General features: G+C 45.1%; 9 protein-coding genes across 9 annotated transcripts; 4 read left to right on the forward strand and 5 right to left on the reverse strand.

Annotated features, from left to right (window-relative positions):
* Positions 1 to 116: 116 nt before the first annotated feature.
* I203_105645 (uncharacterized protein) lies at positions 117 to 2078 on the reverse strand (the record flags this gene model as incomplete). The annotated part of the gene is made up of 2 exons (XM_019144799.1): positions 117 to 810; positions 877 to 2078. 2 exons carry the CDS (start codon positions 2076 to 2078, stop codon positions 117 to 119), a joined length of 1896 nt encoding a protein of 631 aa, XP_019006134.1.
* Positions 2079 to 2456: 378 nt separating this feature from the next.
* On the forward strand, positions 2457 to 5138 carry I203_105646 (uncharacterized protein; the record flags this gene model as incomplete). The annotated part of the gene is made up of 5 exons (XM_019144800.1): positions 2457 to 2494; positions 2559 to 2650; positions 2717 to 2835; positions 2895 to 2936; positions 3009 to 5138. 5 exons carry the CDS (start codon positions 2457 to 2459, stop codon positions 5136 to 5138), a joined length of 2421 nt encoding a protein of 806 aa, XP_019006135.1.
* Positions 5139 to 5920: 782 nt separating this feature from the next.
* On the reverse strand, positions 5921 to 6343 carry I203_105647 (uncharacterized protein; the record flags this gene model as incomplete). The annotated part of the gene is made up of 1 exon (XM_019144801.1): positions 5921 to 6343. One exon carries the CDS (start codon positions 6341 to 6343, stop codon positions 5921 to 5923), a length of 423 nt encoding a protein of 140 aa, XP_019006136.1.
* Positions 6344 to 8154: 1811 nt separating this feature from the next.
* On the reverse strand, positions 8155 to 10011 carry I203_105648 (uncharacterized protein; the record flags this gene model as incomplete). The annotated part of the gene is made up of 13 exons (XM_065517811.1): positions 8155 to 8248; positions 8310 to 8352; positions 8419 to 8562; positions 8623 to 8752; positions 8814 to 8861; positions 8930 to 9047; positions 9113 to 9153; positions 9213 to 9236; positions 9294 to 9299; positions 9363 to 9425; positions 9492 to 9590; positions 9648 to 9818; positions 9886 to 10011. 13 exons carry the CDS (start codon positions 10009 to 10011, stop codon positions 8155 to 8157), a joined length of 1107 nt encoding a protein of 368 aa, XP_065373115.1.
* An 805-nt stretch (positions 10012 to 10816) lies between these two features.
* Positions 10817 to 13887, forward strand: I203_105649 (uncharacterized protein; the record flags this gene model as incomplete). Its single annotated transcript, XM_019144803.1, has 23 exons — positions 10817 to 10934; positions 11003 to 11062; positions 11126 to 11145; positions 11225 to 11357; positions 11417 to 11473; positions 11539 to 11579; positions 11646 to 11655; positions 11708 to 11834; positions 11895 to 11917; positions 11987 to 11997; positions 12067 to 12282; positions 12350 to 12369; positions 12429 to 12515; positions 12598 to 12612; positions 12671 to 12695; positions 12756 to 12822; positions 12894 to 12943; positions 13037 to 13107; positions 13191 to 13283; positions 13361 to 13395; positions 13467 to 13493; positions 13583 to 13655; positions 13734 to 13887. 23 exons carry the CDS (start codon positions 10817 to 10819, stop codon positions 13885 to 13887), a joined length of 1533 nt encoding a protein of 510 aa, XP_019006138.1.
* Positions 13888 to 14312: 425 nt separating this feature from the next.
* I203_105650 (uncharacterized protein) lies at positions 14313 to 17120 on the reverse strand (the record flags this gene model as incomplete). The annotated part of the gene is made up of 13 exons (XM_065517812.1): positions 14313 to 14334; positions 14393 to 14525; positions 14600 to 14708; positions 14772 to 14831; positions 14916 to 14929; positions 15000 to 15286; positions 15343 to 15716; positions 15782 to 15932; positions 15992 to 16381; positions 16446 to 16607; positions 16665 to 16782; positions 16839 to 16935; positions 17007 to 17120. 13 exons carry the CDS (start codon positions 17118 to 17120, stop codon positions 14313 to 14315), a joined length of 2031 nt encoding a protein of 676 aa, XP_065373116.1.
* Positions 17121 to 17558: 438 nt separating this feature from the next.
* On the forward strand, positions 17559 to 18716 carry I203_105651 (uncharacterized protein; the record flags this gene model as incomplete). The annotated part of the gene is made up of 4 exons (XM_019144805.1): positions 17559 to 17703; positions 17790 to 18057; positions 18140 to 18409; positions 18503 to 18716. 4 exons carry the CDS (start codon positions 17559 to 17561, stop codon positions 18714 to 18716), a joined length of 897 nt encoding a protein of 298 aa, XP_019006140.1.
* Positions 18717 to 18958: 242 nt separating this feature from the next.
* Positions 18959 to 20066, reverse strand: I203_105652 (uncharacterized protein; the record flags this gene model as incomplete). The annotated part of the gene is made up of 3 exons (XM_065517813.1): positions 18959 to 19411; positions 19504 to 19668; positions 19755 to 20066. The coding sequence occupies 3 exons, from the start codon at positions 20064 to 20066 to the stop codon at positions 18959 to 18961; spliced, it is 930 nt and encodes a 309-aa protein (XP_065373117.1).
* Positions 20067 to 21354: 1288 nt separating this feature from the next.
* Positions 21355 to 21807, forward strand: I203_105653 (uncharacterized protein; the record flags this gene model as incomplete). Its single annotated transcript, XM_019144807.1, has 1 exon — positions 21355 to 21807. The coding sequence occupies one exon, from the start codon at positions 21355 to 21357 to the stop codon at positions 21805 to 21807; it is 453 nt and encodes a 150-aa protein (XP_019006142.1).
* Positions 21808 to 22216: the final 409 nt, after the last annotated feature.

Genomic DNA, 22216 nt, shown 5'->3' on the forward strand with positions numbered 1-22216 from the left:
TCTAGGTGAATCTCAACGATCTCTTTCCGAGACACATCAAACTTCACCAGTAGAACACGTTTGACCATCCTTTCGCGCGACACTCTACTGATTCTTCCCGCTCAGATTTTCTTCCTTCACCTCTTTGCCTCATTCCTGTCCTGTTTTTTCTCCATCTCCGCAACCTGTTTCTTCAACACCGCCAATTTATCCCATACCACCTCACCATCAAGATAACACCCTTTGAGCCATCTCGTCGGTTCACCTTCCACCAACTCCATTCCAGCTTGTTTCAATTCTTCAGGTGACTTATCACTGAAACTCGTCCTTGCATGTAATATCCTTCTATTGTCAAATATCACAAGGTCACCTTCTTTCAAGAGAAACTCGAACTTGTATTGAGGATCCGATAATGCATTTTCGAATTTTGCTATGGCTTCTAAAGTCTGTTGTTCCTGTTTGGCTCTCAAGGCGGGGGTTCTGGGAGCTGGTCGAGATAAATCTGGTCCTGTCATATCCCTAAATGGAGGAGACCAGTTGATAGCGTAATGTTTATCATATACCATTCGATTCTTTTCTGGCGAAGAGCTCGACATCACTGCATGAGAATACCTTAGAAGATGATTATCGTTATCGTAAACATAAGGTATACGAGTATGTTGAAGTAACCTGAACACATCGTCGGGCAGGTCTTGGGCAACTTTGAAAGAATCGACGAAATACGATGTGCCACCGTTAACCCTATTTCTAAGACAGTGTAAAGCTTGGAATCGAGGTGGAGAGGAGAAGTAGAGTAAATCCATGTGAAGTCCTAAGTCGAGGTTGGTATAGCTAATAACGTGGGACATGCAAAGATTAATTGCTGGTCAACAACTAAGGATTGAGAAACTAACTCACGCTACGTTCTTACTCTGGTTCATACTTTTCACATTCCAAGTTTCCCCATAAAACGTATTTCTGATTTCACCTATATAACCCATTACTTTCCTCAGATAACAATCCTTATCATCCATAGGAGAGGTAGGGACATTTTCGACGATTGTCAGACCGTACTGGTGAAGCTGTTCTAGCATTCTGAGAAGTATTGCCGGATCTTTCGTTTCGACTTCTCGGAAAGGTACTCTCAATCCGTCGGTCTTTAGTATTTCCTCAGAGTTCCAGAGTTTACGATCAAAAAGTAGTGGTGGATGAAAAGCTTCCTTGTATATCTGAGGATCCGTCAATAATCTCAATTTGAATCTTGATAGATAGGTTGTATGGGGTTCTCCAGATGAGGTTGTCGGATTCCAAGTGATTTTCAACCCTTTTTTACTATTTTTGCCGTTGATACGTGCCATGTCTACCACTTCGATCAGAGGTTTCACATCGGTTCCAGAAGGGTAGGCTTCTCTCATAGCTTGTCCAGTGGTGAATGTTTTCTGTGATGTGGAAGGATCCCTACATAGCTTACAAGTACACGCATCTCTCAACCTACCCCAGGTGATTACTGCCGGTGGTACATCTTGATTCTTGTATATTATGTATCCGTCTTGTAATTCTACCGTCTCTTCGTGGCCCAGCTCTAAGGGTTGATACACCAATTCTGGATCAGTGAAAACTCGTATAGATTTCGATTTGTATTTAGGTCGTCGAATCGTTCGCACAATACGACCCCCCTTCCGCGGGCCGGCAGCAGGCTCATGGTCCGAGGCAGTGATAGTGGAAGCAGTAACAACGGTGGAAGAAGACGACTGACTTTCTAGTGGACTGGGTGTCGGGCTGAGACGGAGTGGTTCTTCGAAAGCATCAAGGTCCGCTTCAGAGACGGTGTATTTGTTCGCATAAGGGTTCGATTTGAGGACAGGTCGAGGGAAAGCCAACGGTTTCGAGTGAGCAGATGACGATTGAGCCTGAGAGGTAGCGGGAGATATTCTTGGAGACGGCTTATGCGCAGTGGTGAGGAGTTCCCCTTCGGCAGCGAAGGAAGCTAAATTGGCTTTAGAATAGGAAGGTCGAGTTGGAGCAGGTGAAGGGGTGTCTGAGGTGCTCTGAGAGCGTGTTTGAAAGATATACCTAAGGGTCGAGGATGCACCTCGAGAGCGTATCGATGCGCTCAACATCGAGTCGGTGGTCCGGCTGTGGTGGGTGGTCTAGCGGCCAGGTAGAAATGGGTCTGTGGTAGCAAGACCCAGAGGGAAAGAGCTGTTGTCAACAGTCAAGAGAGTCAAGAGAGTCAAGAGAGTCAAGAGAGTCAAGAGAGTCAAGGATGGTCAGGGTTGAATTGAATTTACAAGCAAGAGTTCTCGCTAATCTCCCCTCCGGTTATTGGTTATGCTGCGACACGTGGGGGACATGAGGTATGAGGTGCATGTGTCTGCTGGTCAGGCACCAGACCCAAGACCGTGCTGTTGCTGGTAGCTGGTTCTCTAGATATCATCCGTCATATGCAGAGAGAGCATCACTACATCTCATAGCTCTACCATCCATGGGAATCTAATATGAGCTTCCAGGACCAAGGTCAAGACGAGAACGAGCGGTAAGGTCATTCTGCCCAGGTCCAACAAGGATTAAGCGTCACTGATTCTCCCTTGTCCAAAAAGGTTATTCGCGTTTCAACGATTGTTGGATGGATCGCAGCATGCCTCTGATCCAGTCGTGGATCTGCCCACGCTGAGAAGGCTATGTGAAAGGGGTGAGCAGCTCACTGAACAAACGTTCAGCTGGACCCATTCACTGATGAGCTGTTGATCTATCATAGGTATACCAAATCATCCACCTCACTTGCGGCCTTTAGCCTACACCCTATTGCTGGAGACACTCCCTCCAGAGAAGAGATTATGGAAACCCACCTTGAAGACTCAGAGGACGAGGTACTATGTAAGTCTTCCCTTCGACATCTACTCCCACGGTCGACGCTCACGAAACACTCCATACAGAACCTCGTCAAGACATTTATGGAAGAGCTGGAATTTCAGCCTGTACGTTGCGGACCTTGTCTTTGATCGCTGATTGACGATAATGGCTTACATTGAATTTCACTGTGTCAACAGAGCTCATCTTCCTCATCTCATGACAAACTGATTCTGGGTATATCGAAAGATATCAAATCGCTAAAATCGTCATTTTGGCGAAAACGGACTAACCCAACCAAGTCATCACCTTTTCATCCGATATCCAGCTCAGATCCAGATGATCTTGCTGCCCAATCCTCTCAGGCTGAAGGTTATGGAGGTGATTCGGATGAGGATGAAGAGGCGCTTTTGGAATCGGGTGAATATCAACAGCCCCTCCTATCGAGAAGAGCATTGTTCAAGAGGATAGATCTGTTAAATCAGATGGAGCATAGAGGTGGATTTGGATATTCACATAATACCAAACAGAAAGAGATGGAAGAGGATCATATTGGCGAGAAGCAGGAAGAATCTGAAGAAGAGATAATGTCACCTAAAATCACTCTATCCATCGATTCCACTCCTACTGCGCCAATCCTATCAAGATTGAACCCAATCAAACCCACTCCTCTAGATACCTCATCAGCTTCATCTCTACAGCCCAACGCTATCGCTATCGACCAGAATGATTCTTCAGTTCTGGAGAATGGTAAACCGAATTCACCCATTACTCTACTGTCTCCCAAACCACTTCCCAACAACTCCACTAGTCCTTCCCTTGCCGGATACTCCGGATCATTATATCATCCGGAGACCAATCTCGAATCGTTAACAAGGGTGATATACATCTTCGTACGGTCAAATCAGCAATTAGAATATCAGCTGAATCTCGTTGATTTGATATCGACTTTCTACCTTATACATGCTGGCGGAGGGGGAAGTACAACCAGAACATTAGATTATGTTGAAGAGAATACGTTCTGGTTCATATCTTCTTTCTTTAACGAGATTGATCAGTGTACGATAACCACCGAATACGTTTTGACCAAGTTGGGAAATAGGTTGAATTGGATAAACAGACCTTTATATGATATTTTGATTAACAAAAGGAACCTCGATTTGAAACTATTTGCATATAGATGGTTTAACGAGTTATTCTTGAAAGATCTGCCGTTAGGAAACATACCGAGGATAATGGATTTCATCATATCGGAGAAGCTTTCAACACCAAAAAAAAAGCCTAAGATAGATTTAGTGGTGGATATTGGTTTGGCGATGATACTGTTAGTAAAGGATATACTGTTGGAGAAGCCTAAATCCAAGGTCGGGTCCGACTTGGGTGGAAGGAGAAATATTGGATTATGGGAACAACCAGTCGAAGATGATGAGGAAGATGAGAATGTTTTGTTCCTCAGAAGTTTACAGATCTTGAGAGAATATCCAATAAGATATGTCGGTGGAGTTGAGGTTATACTGGATATGGCTGGTCAATTGAGAAGGGCGAGGCTGGACGCAGAGAGGAATGGAGAAATTATCGATCTTCCTTCGATTACGGCCATCTCTCATTCACCATTAACACATAACAGTCTCCAAAAGAATGAATCGACCAGTATAAAAAGTGGCTCCTCGTCGTCTTGGTCCAAAGCTATCGGATCATTTTGGACTACTTCTACAACTATCAAACAAGTCCCATCAACACCTGCGAAGAACAAGCATCCTGCGTCTAACATCCATAACGAAAGCTCAAGCGATTCACGGCATAACGTTGGAATCTCACCTTCACCAAGAGACCGAAGTGATACCCTCGAGTCTACCACATCATCAATTCAAGAACGTCTATCTGCCTTGACCACTTCCACACCTCCTGCGCACCTGAAATCAGCTTCTTCGCCCTCATCGTTACCCAGACCATTACTCCTCTCTTCGTCTATCTCGGCTCGAAGATCGAGTAATGCCTCGGCTGCATCAGCTTCATCAAGATACTCGATGGCTCGAAGAGATTCAAGTTCAAGTGTGATAAGCAATTCTTCTTCACCTGTTAGTTCTAGTAAACGTAACTCATACGAGAGTTTCACCAATGGGAATGGGACATTGAGTCCACCAGAGAATCTACGTTCGCCCCCGCCACTTGCTAATGGGACTGCAGGCGGAGGTGGAGCTGAGAATCCCATAGGGAATGGGTTATATAGGATTGGAAGCAGACAGAGATCAAGAAGTTCGTTAGGTGATCATTTGCCTCGCTCGCCTAGAAATATCGTACAGAGAGATTTGAACTATGGTGAATCGTAAATACAACACTCAAACCAGACACCTGAGACCGAACATGAATTTGGATCGAGAGCTACAACGCCCAGACCTTTTAGCTTACCCTCGTCTACTTGTGAACTCGAAACTCGATAATGAGACCGGGAGTGGGAGTGGGAATTCATAACGAGTGAACAGGCTCCAAATGATTCGACTAGATTATCTGTCTTCTTAGGAATCGTAGGCTAGGTCAGATCAGATGAGGTGTTTGGCCTGCACATACCGTCCTGTGATCACATGTGGTATTCGTATCTGTATTGGAATGGTTTTTTGAATACATAGAGATTTCTCTCATTTGTTTGTCGTGTAGGAAATGACAAATGCAGTTGTTGGTAATCATCCGTTGCTTGACTAGTTAATTACGATGGGCACAAGTTCTTGTAGTGTACTAACTGCCTGTGTTCGAAAATGTGAGTTTGCACCGGTAAGTACTTTACACACTTTGGCAATTCAAGAGAGAATTAGGGAGATTCGGGATGAAGAGGCAGTAGATTGACCAGGTCAGTTTATCCACGCTCTCGGGCCATATGCTATATGCCATGTTGCAAGACAAGGGGTATTGTCTCGTATAGTATCGGACAGAATTGATACATCTCGTGCAGTCCTTCGAAGAACACCCTATAGTTGTGAATTACAAATCGAGCCCGCTCGGATTAAATGAATGAGATGGAGTTTGGAAGATTGTTATGATCAAGCTGCAAGAAAGGTGGCGATTAGCGAACTATAATCATTGACCGAAGATTTAACTCACTGTTAGGAAAAACGCATTACATATGGAGCTTTTTACCAAAAACCGCGAGGGACAAGACAGCGAAGACCCAGATACCCATCATACCCTGATGGAGGACAGGAGTCGCACTGGAAGATAGGGAGGAAGTGGTCGATGACGCTGAGCCGGATGGTGAAGCCGATGAGTAAGAGGTAGGGAGTAATTCTTGGTTCACCGTCACGGAAGGTTCGGTAGATAGTGCTCTGAGTGCACAAGCCATGTTCCCACCGCAAACACCACTTGGAGCTTCATCGTACTTCTCGGAAGCTCTACTTTGATCTAAATAACAGTAGTTGGTTCCATTCCCATTTTCGACTGTTACCCCCTGTTCACCACATAGGTAATTGGCACATTCCACTTGCTCAAAACAGCACAAATCTGCGTTGGTCTGAGTATTGAATAAAGTAGCGATATCACACATCCTGTTATTGAGTTATTTGCGAAAAAGATTGTCGAGATGTAGGAGGAAAAGAATGAATCTAGGTCAGTTGACAGTGGGTGTATTGGTTGGGATTGTCAGGAGAGTTTTCCATCTGGTTGACCGTACAGGTCACTCCTATATATATACGTCTCTCGGAGGTAGCTATCACATTTTTCTTACTTCTTACTTGATTCAATCGATTTGACGACCACCACCACCACCACCACCACAAAGAACCTTACTTATGGTAAGGTTGCAGGCCAGAAATTCAGAATCACTGGAATGTGTAAGTGGAGGAATGGAATGGCCGCCATGGCGTTGCGCTGATTTGGCTGAATCCGGAAACTTGGTGACTTGGATCAACAGCCGGAAAATTAAGCATACATGATCTTCATACTTTTATTCCGCTTTAGGAAAATTTCCGAATCATCTTTTCTCTACCTCCTATCGTTCTTTCGCCTCTGGAAAATTTCCACATGAATTTCTGACGATAACGATACATAGGATGAATGCTTATATATACAGGGGGATCCGCAGGTGACATTTCTGGATCATCAGGGGATCAGTATACCGAATATCCGGATGCAGCGATGTATCTTCGCTGCTGTGACTCACCAAAATCATCAATTCTTACTGAATCTGGCTAAAACCCATAAACCAATTGTCCAGATTCCTAGTAAGGTCGGATGCAAGGTATGAGTGTTGGCTGAACTTGATGTTGTACTGGATGTTGACGGTGAGTGATGAGATTGTTTACCGACCGTACATTGGAACCCTGTATTCCCACATGTCGCATTCTGTAAAGTGGTGTAACTTTGATTCATCAGGTCGGCCCAACCATAGCAGTACTGAGTTCCGTTTGCCTGAACCACCGTGTTATTTATGTTGTTAGGGGGTTGTTGGAGTATACGAATGATCCGCAGACCTTCTCAGCGCATTCGGCATTGTCGAAGCAACATACGTCGAATGTTGGATTGTCGGCTAAAGTAGGTCGGTAACAAGTTGACATGGTGGATCTGATTATTCTTGATGCTCACTGCGGATATGGCATATCCCTCTTGACCAGTATCTCACATATATATGCATGACGTGGGATTGTGGACATCCTGGAGTCCCCTGTCACCACGGCGATCTTAACCGCCTGAAGCGGTGTATCCGCATTTACACATATCTACTTTAGTGAAATCAGCTGCATCATGCCGGAATAGACTTCGAACTAAATGGTGGGCGATGACGTTTTCCGGGTCCGAGGTGACAAACACCATGCACTGAGAGGTTACGTTACGCCTCCGCACTTTCTAGGCAAGGGCCACCGAGACCTATTTCAGATGCATATCTCGTCCTAGACAATCGTTGCACTGCATGCCGCCTGTCAAAAGATACACACTATGTTGACGAGGATCGGATGTATCACCATCGAGTTGAGGAAGATTGTACTGTCCTCCGCAGACTTTCTCGAGAGATTCGAAGCAGCATACCTTAGTTCGTTTGGTACCATTTATAGCGGGTTGATAAAACATTTTATGGGGTAATGGCGTTCAACAATCAAGACTTCAGTGCGGGCGACATAGGAGAATGAGAGGTATAGATCAGTCCCTCATATATGATCGGCTTCTCTTTGGAATTGGTGATGTGTGCTGTTCTCATCTCTGGAGCGTCATCGCCAAAACAATTCATCAAGCGCACGACCTCACTTCACTGGTAGAAAAGGATGATAAGTGTTTCAGCTGGATACGATACTACTCTTGATGAGCATGCCGATCAGAAAGATAATCTGCATAAACATTGACCTGCGTTTTTAAATTCATGATCTACTTCGGCTTATCAGCCATCGCGGCAATTCGGACTACATGTCTTCGCTCGTCTCCTTTGAAATCGTAAAGAGCCGAATGGATGACGGTTCGGCTGAAATGCAAAGCTCGTATAAGCGGGAAGAGTTCTGTACCAATCATTCATTGTCACTCACTTGTCCCATACTGCAACAGTTCCTTCCTCATAATGCACTCGAGCTACATGTACGCAGAATCGTCAGCTTCAATCACTTGGACAGACCAAGTAGTAAGATCCACACTCACTCTGGAAATCATGGCCTTTGGCTAGAACGTCAAGAAGGAAATTAAAAAGGTAGTCTGACTCTTCCTGCTTATATCCATAGATCCTGGTTGCATGTCCACCGTGAATAGCAAGGATTTTCTCTCCGGTTACAGGGTGGGTTCGGACTGCGATGCAATATCTCAACATGAGCTTTAGAGAAGGGGTGTGATCCAAGAGAGACTTACCCAACGGATGTAAAGTCTCCTTTGGCGAGAACCTGACGGGACCACCACTGGCTTCCGAGTGCGCTAACATATCTTTGTTGGTGTGGACTACTAGGAGACCTTCTAGCCGCTTCTTGAACTCGTCAGAGAGCTTTGGGTAAAGGTAAGTAAGTCACTGGTACCTCATGAGCCTCAACCACAACAAGACTTACTCTATTATAAGCTTCTGTAGCGGAGGCGAAGATCGTATCGCCGCCAGCCTACAAATGAGGTGAGTATAGATCAGTATCTGTCTCTCGGGCAAGACTGGACAATGAAGCACACTCACCGGTGGGGCTTCTAGGGCGAAGAAGAAGGTTATTCCAGGAGGCTGAATTTCAGCCACATGATCGGCATGCCATGAGACAGAACTGATTTTTTGAACCTCATTGGGCTTCACATATCGCCTATGGAGGGTTTTCAAGTGATTTAGCTCATAACTAAAGATCACCAGCGTATTAACGGTACTCACGATATCGTGCTGTCTTTGGGATCCCTGTATACCACATGCATCTACGACTCGTTTGTCAGCCATTGTCTGGAGTCGATTGTATAAGCCAGCAATGACTCACCTCTGGGTATCCTTCTGGATGGCCCTTAATGAACAATTCAACTTAGTATAAGGGATGTTGGGCATATGAACGGGCTCTCACCATAGTCTGTGTCAAATGAAGCGTCAGCTACAGTGTCGATAATGGCATAACCCACACATGATTACTCACTGGGTGTATATGTAATCTACCGAAATGGCGAACGATCTCAAGTTGTTTTTCCGGACCAATATCCTGTTTATCACACGCGAGTATCAGCTCGAGATCTGTCTATCCAAGCAGCTCCATATCGATGATCACCTTGAAATCTTGCTTTCTGAAGACCAATAGTCCTCTCTCAGCAGCCAGAAGGGCAAGATCGTCTAATCCTTCTGGAGTTAGTTGGGACAATTGAACGCCCTAGTGCAAAGCCCATCAGCTTCTCCCAAATCACACAAAATCCGTGGGAACACCCACCTCAATCTCTTCACCTATAGCAGGAGTGATTTGTCGGTGTGTAGATCCATGTGAAAACAAATTTCTCTTGTCCTTGGTTGCTCGAGATCCAGGATCAGTGTACGGTACTTCTTCCCAATCTGGGAACTTGGTCTTGTCCCACACTGGAAGGTATTGTGGGTATTTTGGTCCCTATTACATCGCTACGTCAGCCTCCGTACATGTTTCTTAACCATAAATCCCGATATGCGATACATACTGGTCTGGCTGTCTCCTGGGTATCCACTTTGTCCTCATGATCACCTACAAGCCTCAGTCTTGAGACTCGATTGATGATTTCCTCCTTAGATGGGAGGTGCTCGACTGTGGTGGTTGTGTAACTCATGATGACTGACCGCTTACTCTTACACTTATGTCAAGATAGAACGCTTGTATTGAGAAAGAAGTTCATCCAGACGCTGAGCATATATAAAGCTTCTTTCTTTCATGCCGGTGACATATGGACCGAGGTCCGACCATCGTTCGGGCGAAGAAACGTTCTTCTCACGATATTTTCAATTACCATGTCCAATATAGTCTCAATTATCTCGGGTCAGCGATGGCGACACTCATCGCCATCGTCGGTAAAATTCACTAACAGCAATCAACGAGATCGGGATACGGTACTTCAAAGTCATCATCAGTAATCACGCCACTGCTGGAAGCACTAGCGTCTTTCTGGCACATAACCGTGATCTCGTCATTCTACATCCAGTATATGCAGGATACAACGAGTAAAGCTTCTTCTCGGATGCATTTCTCCCTGCATCCAATCACACTAGAGCTCCCTGCACACCTCATGACCGACATGCAAAGTCTTATGAAGGAACTTCGGCTCGTTCGTAAGGGTGATCGACAAACTCGGTATTCTCCGACGATTAGACCATCTGTACGTATTATGGCATGGTTAGTGGCAATTTGTCTGGTTTGAGAGCCTCAACCCAAAAATCCAATCTAAAATGTGTCTTTTCGATACTTGGCCACGACTCTTGCTTCGAAATTTATCCGAAGAGAGTTGGGAAGTTGACAGGATAGATTATAATATATGTACATGCATTCATTCTTAGCAGAAAAAGATAGTGTCACATGCCCCATCCACTAGGTGATCCTCGCACCATCATCTCTTTCCTAAGTGCCACCTTGCCCCAATCATGTCGAAGGCATTCCAAACGATTAAAGGTCAAATATTCCTTAATGACCCAAGCTGGTCAGAGGAAAAACGTAAAGAGCGAGTGCTCGTGAGGAGATTGGATATCTTCTTCATGTCATGTAAGCCGTCTTTCATCAAAGATTCCCAATGTAAAGCTCACCGCACTGTTAAATTACTGTAACTCCAGATCTGTCACTTTCCGCTATCGTGAAGTACTTGGATCAACAAAATATCAGTAATGCTTATGGTAAGTCTGATCCGGGGAATACATGTCAGGACAATAATTGACAAAACACGTCTTGTTCGATAGTCAGTGGTATGAAAGAAGATGTAAGTCATCCTCACCTAACTCGTGTCATATAGAATTTATTCCCTGACGATCTAATCGTCCATTTGTGATGGGTGTTAGCTTTCACTATTCGGTAACGAATTGAATCTGTTCACCACATATTTCAACATTGGTTACCTAATTGTCATCCCTATCTCGTCATATGTAATCAACAGTGTGATCAGACCGAGTCTCTGGCTTCCTACTCTCGAATGTAAGTTGTCTAATCACCAAAACGACACAATGGTTGATAAAGTCGTTGATTCATTGTAGTGATCTGGGGAGTTTTGACTGGTGTACTAGCCTCTGCTAAAAATGCCAAAACCGTTTGTGAGTCCCAGAACCTGCCGACTGACGACGAAAATGATTAACGTCTTGCCTTGATGGCACTGTAGTCGGAGTGCAATTCTTGATTGGTTTCTGTGAAGGTACAGCTGTAAGCATCTCGTCTGCTTATATTGTCTGGGTCAATGACTGACAGACATCATGGTATTTCACATAGTGGCCTGGAAGTAAGTCCTGTGAGATACAAGGTTATCCGAAATCTGACGAGGATTGTGGTAGCTATGATCCTCTTGCTCAGTTGGTACACTCCAGCGGAGATTGGTTTGAGATTGGCCATTTTCCAGAGCTTCACTTACCTCGGAGGTATATTTGCTGGTGCACTGCAAGCTGCTTTATACACCAACCTGTAAGTGTGAGCCTCCTACGACTGTCGAAGTGGGTGTATATACTCACTCTTCGTAAACAGTAACGGACATTCAGGTCTTGCTGGTGAGTTTTTCATTAGCTCAGTCAGTGACGCCGTGCTTATGTTGCCTATTATGTTTTTATGGTACAAAGGTTGGCAATGGGTAAGCCTCGATCATCTACGAAGGTAGTGCCACAATCTCAGGAGCTGATGCAGCCTGATTACGGAATAGCTTTTCGTTGTAAATGCATGTATCACCGTCGCCGTAGCAGGATGGGGTTATATTGGCTGTCCAGATTACCCTAATCGACCTAACCCATGGTCCAAATGGTTGAAATCAGAACACGTCGAAACGGGTCTAAGGAGAATGGGAAATCAAGGCCGTGCACTACCCGTGGGATGGTCCTGGAAAACTGCCAAATCCCTCGTTTCTCGTCCGCAAAACTGGGTAAGTGAAGTCAAACGATATCGTATTGTATACAGCAGCTGACATACATGATTGTATGATGTATCAGGCAATCTGGGCTGGATACACGTACGTACCTATCGTCAACTGATACATGAGGGAAGAGGCTGATCGGCCGTATGGTTCAGTATCTATTCACAAGGTGGTACAGGTAATAGATATTTCAACTTGTGGCTGAAAAGCCTCAAGAACCCCAATGGCAAAGCTCGATATACGTGAGTCTTGGTCGATGACTCAAATCGTTTATTCTTCGTCTTGCAGTCATCGCTAATGTTTTATTCATGAAACTTTTCACAGTGTGTCCCAGATCAAGTGAGTATCTATCGACCAACAATCACCATAAATTGCGCACTGACAAGAATGGAGTCAGCACGATCCCAATCGCTTGCAGTTGTGTAAATTTCATCTCCTCTCACTCGAGATCTCGCTCACGCGCTGACACAATCATTACATAGATCTACATTGTATCCCTTCTTATAGTCTTGACTGTATCTGACAGAGTTCAAACCCGATGGCCATTCTGTGAGTTGCATTTACAAACTTCCAGGACCACGAATATAACTCGAAGGCTGATCGTGTACACTTGTCTTCAGTACTGTTTGGAGCCACTAATGGTTTAGTCTGGGCTGCTGTTCTGGCTGGAGTGAGTCTTTCTTTCTATTCCATACCGTATACTGTACTATATCTGTGGGCAATCAAATAGCACCAATACTGATTGTTGTTTGGTATATTTTAGTGGAACGTACCTGACGGTGTCAAGATGGCAAGTTTCATGTTGATCAACTTTTCAGCTCCCGGAGCGAATCTGTGAGTTCATGGTTTTAGTATTTATCCACAATCAAACCACACGACTGGATGGCTGATGAGATTGTCCTTCTTTCGATTTTCAGATTCGTCGCCTGGGTTGGTCAGATTGCCAAACATAGTGCGGAAGAAAGATCAGCTATCATTGCTGCTTTCGTTACTACTTACTACGCCATCACGTAAGTTGATCAGACATAGCGTTTCGAAGGTATGTTATTGATCGAAAGGTAAATATCGTTTTGAATTGGGATTGCAGCGCAGGAATGCCATTGAAAGTTTGGCCCGCCAAACGTGAGTTCAATATTTGTTCCTCCAATCACAGTATCATGACTTGCTGACCGTTAAATCCCATTGGATTGCAGAGGCACCAACATACAAGATTGGATGGAGTGAGTCAACGCCAAATGCAGCGTTCTGTAACCACAACGGTACTTCAGACGTAACTGACTGTCTGTGATTCCCAATTCGCTTCTCATAGAATACGCCACAAGTATGTACGCAGCAGCTATACCCGTTATCCTCATAGTTCTTTATCTCGAAAAACGACAAGAGTAGGTACTTTCCCCATCTCGCGGGGCAATCGTATTCCATTATCTCTCACAAGGGAAGCTGACTGGGCTTATACCTAGGCGGATCGACGCTCGTAAGAAGGATATCGAATTTCAAGATGAGACAGCTTCCACATCTTCTGAGAAGACTGATCCATCTTTGCCTTATGACGAATTGACAAGAAAAGATATCCCAGCGGACCAGGCATTGTCTGAACCTATACCTAGATTGTGAACCGTAGATGACCATGGAAGTACTGAGGCTTGTATATGTACGGGTATATCGCGGCCAGGAAGCAGTGCTGGGGTGGTCAGGAAAGAGTTAGAGGTGATTACGAGTTTTTGAGATAGGTAGACCGGGAAAACCGATAGATGATGAATGATAGGCATATATACAGTCCTCTGTTACGTGTGCTGCGATTCCAGGGTTTGATTAGTATAGATGTTTATTTCGAATTTGGATGCAGTTGGAATGGATCATGTTTCTGAGACCATTATCAGTGGTCAGTCAAAATGAGGCTGAGATGCTGAATGGTTATCTCCATCATATGATTAGTTCAGATCGCCAAGTTCAATGCATAATTACTCCAAATATGACTGGATGGTTTCCGGATATTCAATGACTCTTCGTTGTAGAACTCTATTCCGCGCATAGCGAGCTCATTTCCCGGATCCAGCAATACTGTCATTCACATATCAGCCATACAACCTTGCCTCTGCCAAGTATCTCGTCCACTCACATATCCGCAAATAATTTCCACAAGATACTGAACAGCAACCCTTGAAGACCATTGGTAAGTAGTCTGGTCGGTAGACCTCTTCCAAACAGTCCCAGCAATCCTTCAGAAGCTACAATCTCCTTGGCAGCGGTGACTACATCGCATACAACACAAAGACCGGATCGTCAATTCAAGCTTTTGCTTGTCACGTATTCTAGGTGGACATACGATACCCTACATCTCCCTCGTGCACTTGTCTGTACGTCTTGACTACTCGGAGACTATTACTTGCCGTATCGGAAACGACGGAAGCCGAGAATCCGATAAATGCTTGACGCTACACAATCCATGAGGTCAGCTGCTCAACTTAGACTTACATAATTATTTGGGGCAGACTTACAGCAAGCTTTTGGATGATGTTGTGTGGTGGCGGAAGTACGGCGGATAACCAATTATAAGTCTATAATCATAAATCATCAGTCCCAGATTCAGGCTCAGGTTCGGATCCATCTCTGAGATGGGTTCGTATCGATAAGCAACTTACACCGAACCAAGGGTCTGAATAAGCAAATCTTTATCAGCCGCTAATACACCACATCACTGACTGAAAGCAGACCGAAGCACTCACAATGTCCCACAAAAGTAGCAGCAGCAGTAGCCAGTGCACCATACCACAAACTGGCAATACCTTTATCTCTTATCCTCTGTTTCAGGAGTTGTAATCCCGCGCCGCCACCCTGAGTCTGCTGGGTAGTTTTGAGTGTATCGATCGGAGTGAGAGTCATTCTGAAACATGCTGAGGCTACGCTCGCAGCTATAGTCTTGACTAGGACTGGCCAAGTGAAAGATTCGAGTAAAGCGAGGATACCGGCGTTGGCGGCTGTGTCTCCGAATCTAGAAAGAGGGCCTTGGAACCTGTCTCACAACATCAGCCATATATAGATGGCGATCGAAGAGAAGGGTACACATACAAAGCAGCAGCCAAACCGGCATAGTACCTCTTGAACCCCCCATCATCCCATAATGTCTTAGTAGCATGTCTCAAACTTCCTCCATATCTATATTGATAGTTCATAATTGTCCTCATCGGCATCAGGGTCAGCACCTGAACTACCATAGCTGCTGCACCTGCCAATCCACCTCCACCAGCCGATTTGAGAGCTTTGACGAGATCGAAGTCGATGTGAGTGGAAACACCTCGGCCGGAAATGGCTACTGCTACGGCAATAGGGAGAGCTGTGATTAGTGCGGTGTAGAAAGTGGAGAAGAGGACGGAGGATTGGTAAGGGTCAAGTTTGGTCGGGAGGACTGGTGGGGCGATAGAAGTAAGAGCAAGAACGAAGGACTAGAAGCCAAGTGAGATAAACTTAGTATATGCACTCCATTGATATAGGAGAAAAGGCGACTTGCGAATGCAGGATCTTGGAGGAAGACCTTGGTGGAAGGGATCTTTCGGAATCCATACACCACAAATAAGACTATCACAGGAATAGCGATCAACCTCCAGGCTACAAGGGTAAGGACAGTCCCCAGAGTAGGAGGGGTTTTGTATTCCGAATCACTATAATCCCAATTCATCAATACACGGGTTTGATCGGTTGTAATGCATAGAGAACTTACATATGTTTTTCTCCTGCACGTATACCCGCTCCAATACCAATAATTTCGACCAAAGCAAACGCACCACCTAAAAATCGTAATCCCAATCCTATACTTCCCCATAACCAAGTATCCCCATCGTCCGTACCGACTATAAATCTCTGTAGGGGTTTGATCAATCCTACGAGTAATCCAAGGACAGTCGCGATGAATATCGGTGAGCGAGTTTTGGCAAGTAGAGAATGGGTAGATCTGATGTTTCGTTTAAATCCTACCAAGGGTGTTCGTTCATCTGCGTCTTCTTCATCTTCCACGATCTCGTTGGGAGTTTGATCATCTGAAATAGGTTCGTCTAAAACATCTATTTCCAAGTGAGAATGTTTGGTAGCTATGAAGGGAGCGAACAAAATCCTACGTGGATGAGAATAGATTGTCAATGTTACAATACTTCTTATTGAAGAAGAGCGGAATATACCTTGCGGCTTCTGTGATTACTAAATTGATTAGAATGTATACCGTCGCTCGCTCAATGACGGTAGCGAGGGTGTCCATTGATCGCCATCTTAGATGATCAAGAACACGACCCCATCCGATCGGATATAGAGAGTACAGCAGTAACAGGGGGTATGAGCCATTACTGCAACAGCACGTGCGATCAGCCAAAAAACATTATGCGATAAAAAATTGAACCTACTTGTTATTGGTCAAAGACTCTGCCACCCATCCTGGAGCTTTCGCGTAGCGTACAGCGACGAGCGAAAGGGCCAAAGAGGAGATATGAGTGAGGAGAGCGATAATGATGATTGGCCATACTGTCTCCACAGAGTCAGTTCGTGTCGAAAATTCTCGATGTAGCAGGTTTACTCACATTGAAGTAATCCTTTGGCAGAGAGGACTTGGGTACCAGCAAAAGTAGTGAAGATGAGTGAAGGTAATAGGATAGTCCTGGCGAATGGCACAAGGGTCTGTTACGGAAGGAATCAGTCAAGTCGTGTCTGCAGATCGCAATCATCATAGAGTGCAGAGTTGTACTTACGCTGCTCAAGTAAGGCGCATGTTTCCCCGTGTAGGCATAACCAGCAGTGAAGACTACGCAGACTGCCAAAATAGCCTGGAAAGTCGTGGTCGTCACGTCTACTATGGACTCCATCTTGCAGAGCAGTAGCAGCAGCAGTGAAGAGGAAAATGATGATGGTACATGGATTAACAGGATCTCATCTTTTGCATTTCTGGCTATTTATCTTTTGTCAGCAAGCAAGTAATCTCGCTCAGGGTGGTCTTCTCGATTTGCGATCGCGTGATGGCACAACAACGGATCTGGCCGAGTGAGACCCCCTCACAACATGCTCGATTTTATCGTAACCCCCTCCACCTGAGACGGTCAAATCCGGCGCCGACAGTGCGGTTACGCATGGGCATATGAGATCGAAGGTTGGTTTAGATCTGAGCAAACTGACGTCGATAAAAACCCATCTTTTCAGTGGTAGAGGTCATTCTATCTCTTATGTCTTCTCGATTCACCCACTGAAAAGCCTGTTCGATTCGACTTGACATCCTCACTATATCATATACATCAAGAATCTGCGCAATGCCATTCAAAGATATCTTACTCAACGACGGTCGCAAAATCCCCGCTATCGGATTCGGATCATGGAAGATCCCCAAGGACGTCTGTGCGGGTCAGGTGGGACAGGCCATTGATGTAGGGTTCGATCATCTCGATACCGCTCAAGGTAAGTCACCCTACCGCTTCTCGCGAGAAATGTCATGGCAGTGGTTGTAGCTGATTTGAACTATTGATGTTTATGTATGTTTATAGTGTACGGGAATGAAGAAGAAGTAGGTCAAGCTTTGAAAGAGAGTGGACTCGCAAGGAAAGACGTGTGGATCACGACTAAATGGAGTGGTGTGGATGATAAAGATCCCAAAACCTCATGTGAGGAGAGTCTACAAAAGTTGGGTATAGAATATATCGATCTGTACCTTATTCATCATCCTAGATTGTGTGAAGGTGATATCGAGGGGACTTGGAAGAAGATGGAAGAGTTGAAGAAATTGGGTTATGTGAAGTCGATTGGTGTTTCCAAGTGAGTCCAGCATATAATCTGCACATCTTCTTCACTTCTTCACAATAGAAGATAAGAACTATTGTTGATTTGTACGTCATAGCTTTACCAAAGAAAATCTCCAAGAGCTTTTAGCTTCAGCATCCATCAAACCCGTTGTCAACCAAATCCTCCTTCATCCCTACGTTATCAAATCGACCACACCCCTCCTACAATACATGTCCAGCCAACATATCGTTCCAGAAGGTTACTCTACCCTTATCCCACTTACTTCCAAACCCGGTGGTCCGGTTGATAAACCCGTCAACGACATTGCCAAAAAATTAAACGTTAAACCTGAACAAGTACTTCTTGCTTGGTCGAAGGCCAAAGAGTGAGTATATCATACTCTTCCGCATAATCCTCTTAGGATACATCCGATGTCAGTGAATTGCTCGGACATTGCCACTGACACTTTCTGGGATAGCGCGGTCATCGTCACCACCTCATCCAGAAAGGAACGACTCGAAGGCTACCTCGACGTAGGTGATATCGTTCTCACAAAGGATGATGTCAAGGCTATCGATGATGCAGGTGCCAAAGGTGAACTTTGGGAAGAACGAAAGAAGCAAGTGGGAGTCATGGCCAAGTACGTTGCGGCGGCTAGTTTGTTGGGTTACCTGTTGTACACCAAATTGTAAATGCCGTAAAATTGGGTACTATGCAGAAGAGATGAGACGAGGTATGAGGAGTTGTACTCAAGAGTACTCGTCTAGTAATGACTGCCCCGTGACTGCGTCCAACTTGACGGTGATGACATGAAATCCAATGCATCCGAATGAATGATACGCTGACCCGATTATATCAAAATACTGAAATACCCAAGGGAAACCTTATTGACACATTATATGACTGACTTGATAGCACTCGTAGTTTATCGCTCTCAAGAAGGTCCAACGAAAGGACCCATCTGTTCTGTGACTCCTACACCGCTATCCCATTCTTCTCCGATCTTCCCTCCCGTAAAATTCCCAATCCACCTAGCGTACGTCCCCGCATAACCGGGTGTCCAGACATTCTCTTCAAATACGAACACATAGGATTCACCTTCTCTCCCTCCTCCGTTGATGGTAATGTTGAATCCTTCGATATTATCCGTATTGTTAGGTCGATTAGGAGGTATCGTAACGTTATTACCGAAAGGAATCACATCCACCGAATTATCTTCTACACAAGCTGATACCACCGTTTGACCATCTTTAGATACCCATGCACCCGATTTGATCATTCCGAAAGATGTGACCATCTTGTACCATACTACACTATAATCACCTGCTCGTCCATGACCCCAATACCAATGGTGGATATATTGCTTGAAATGAACTGGTCCCCAATTCTGCGGCCAAAAAAAAAGAAAAACATCTCGTCAGCTCATCTACTTATCTGGCATACATATTTTTATGGATGTTCAACAATGATGTTACTTGCCTTATCGTGATATCCATTTCCAGTGAATGCTACTCTCTCATCACCCACTTTCAGATCGACTACAGCTACTGCATCGCCCATGAGGTTGATCCAATTCAAAAACCAGAAACCACTTGTACTGGCTTCAGGTCCGATCTCATCACAAAATACGAAAGGGTCTGCCGCCTAGCCCAGAAACAAAGCAAAACACTTATATAAACCTCTGGCTGCTTGATGATGTGCATACCTTGAAGGAAGAGAGGTAGACTCACAGAGATTAAAGTGACAGTCCCACTAACGTTATATCTCTCTAAATCAACTTTCAGATCATACTTCCCCAAATCTGGTTTCCCAATCCAAACAGAATCTCCATCTCCAATCACACCACTTGATCCATCCCCTTTGGTTGACACGTACATGATACCCTTCGGACCGTATTCGATGAGCTGGTTGAAAATCTCTCCTTCAGGAGTGACAACTTGAAGTAAGAATTGAGGATAGTGAGATCCCACGATCGGACCTGAGAAAGGAATGAGTACGACGGATGAAAGGCCGTCCGCACTGACTGCGTCGAAGACCACCATTCGTATGTGGTCGCATTTTGAGATGGAATATAAGGTCGGTCGTAGGCTTCGCATCCTACAGTCGTGTCGACTTGGACGGTCGAGTTGACGCTGTTGGGAAGAATATAGTTGCGAGGTGGTCTGGCGTGGATGGTGAAAGGGAGAAGAACAAGAGGGAGAAAGAGGATTGACAGGAGCATGGTGGGATATCGAGCTGATAGGCAAAATGGCTGCGTGAATCGTGAAGAGAAAGACCAGGAAAAGATGAGGATGAGGATGAGAATGAGAATGGAAATGAAAATGTAAATATGCCTGTGGAACAGATGCGAGTGAGAGATTATTGATTGACAACGCGTGTTAGTCTTCGTCACTACCATGCTTCTCTCCGTTGTGTTCACTTGTACCTCCATCATCGGTCAATCGGCCATCAATGTCAGTGAAAACACCCACACAGTCAGATCGCCGTACTAGTCCAACAAACATGATCAAGATGGAATCGACCTATCCTCGATTGAATTGTGTGTGCGCGTCGTTGATCGATGTGGATGGCTTCAACCACGCCATACGAACATGTGAAAGACTGGAGAGGAATCACAGTTGCAAGAGAAAGATGTCCACTCACTTGATATCGGATGAATTTATTTATTCTCTCGGCCGGAAGTGGAAGGGTCGGATAAGATAAGCATCACCTGATCAGACCCACCCCTCCGAAGGATCATTGCGTCATACTCCCACACCCGAAGATGATTCAACGATCACAGCAGCGTACGGTAATCGAGTAAGGGACCTCCAAGGTATTGATTGCATCACCGCCTCCTCACCTCAACCGGCACCCGAATACTCAAAGTCCTTGAAAAATGAACAACTCAGCCGCGCCTACATCCCAGTGGACACTTCCTTGCCGTGATGGCGTCTATCCGACATTGGAGATGTTAGCCGAAACTCAATCATCATGAACGTCCGTATGACTCACGGGTTGTAACCGGGCGACGCTATAATCAGCTTTAGACTTACTTTTGATTGACGCTTTAGGAGGTAACTGAGATGTCTCCTCTGGCTAAATGCCCACTCCGGCTATGCAATGGCGAGGTCAAAATCTCATGGGCTTATCTCATCATGAGTATCGATGCGGGGTACTCACCGCGATCTCAAGATCGATGCCAAGGATCCTATGATCCTCTCAACAACCTATATATGAACATATTTCCTGACAGGGGTCTACTCCACAAGAGTATCAACACACAACTTTTCTACCTATCGCAGAACTCATTCCTCTCATCCATCCAATCGACTTCCAACTCCAAGTGTCATGACAACATCCTGGTCCTGCCCCAGCCTTCCCTCAGAGGGTACAGACAGTATATGCTGTTTCGCCAATTCCACCTGTGCAGAATACGTCTGTGGCCACTTCGGCTCGAATATCACCACCGATACCACCGGAGGATTGGTGATGCACAACTGTCTCGTATCCAATGGTACAGAGGCTACAGAGTTGTACAGTAATCCACCCGCCAATGGGACTTGCTCATTCAATACGCCAGGTAATGGGTGTATCATCCGTACAATTGCGAATGAGTCGACTACCACGACCGGCTCTGCATCTGCATCTGCTGCCACCTCAGCTCCGGCTACTTCAGGTAGTGCAAGCGCAAGTGCAAGTGGAACTTCTTCAGCAGGTGCAGCTCAACTGGGAGGTATAGACCAGATGGTATTGTTGGGTATTGTAGGCATGACTTGGGTGATTAAGAGGGTTTGCCATTGAGCTGTAATCGTGAGTATTACTCTGAACTGGAAATTATAGTGCTGATCTTGCATGTGAATATCATCCGTTTGCTCTTGTTGACCACCATAGTGAATGAGCGACGAGGAGAGAATGTGTAGGAAAGGCTCAGAAAGATGCGATATGCTCGAAGGTTTGTAAATTTGAACGTAAAGAAAGGCAACATGTATCTATAGTATGTGAGACTGTAAGCTATGAGATGTGATGGGTAAGAGGGAAAATCTATGTTGAGATTCGAACGGACTCACGCACAGAGAGATTCTCGGCGACCGGAGAAATGGTGATGTGGATCATGAGAGAGTTCGGCTGTGCATGTCAGTCATGTACTGTCACATGTAACACCATGTATGAGTGCTCTAAGACTGCATGCTTGACATTCTCAGATAACCTG

The sequence above is a fragment of the Kwoniella mangroviensis genome, assembly GCF_000507465.2.
Source record: "Kwoniella mangroviensis CBS 8507 chromosome 1 map unlocalized Ctg02, whole genome shotgun sequence".
In the NCBI taxonomy this organism is placed as follows: Eukaryota; Fungi; Basidiomycota; class Tremellomycetes; order Tremellales; family Cryptococcaceae; genus Kwoniella; species Kwoniella mangrovensis.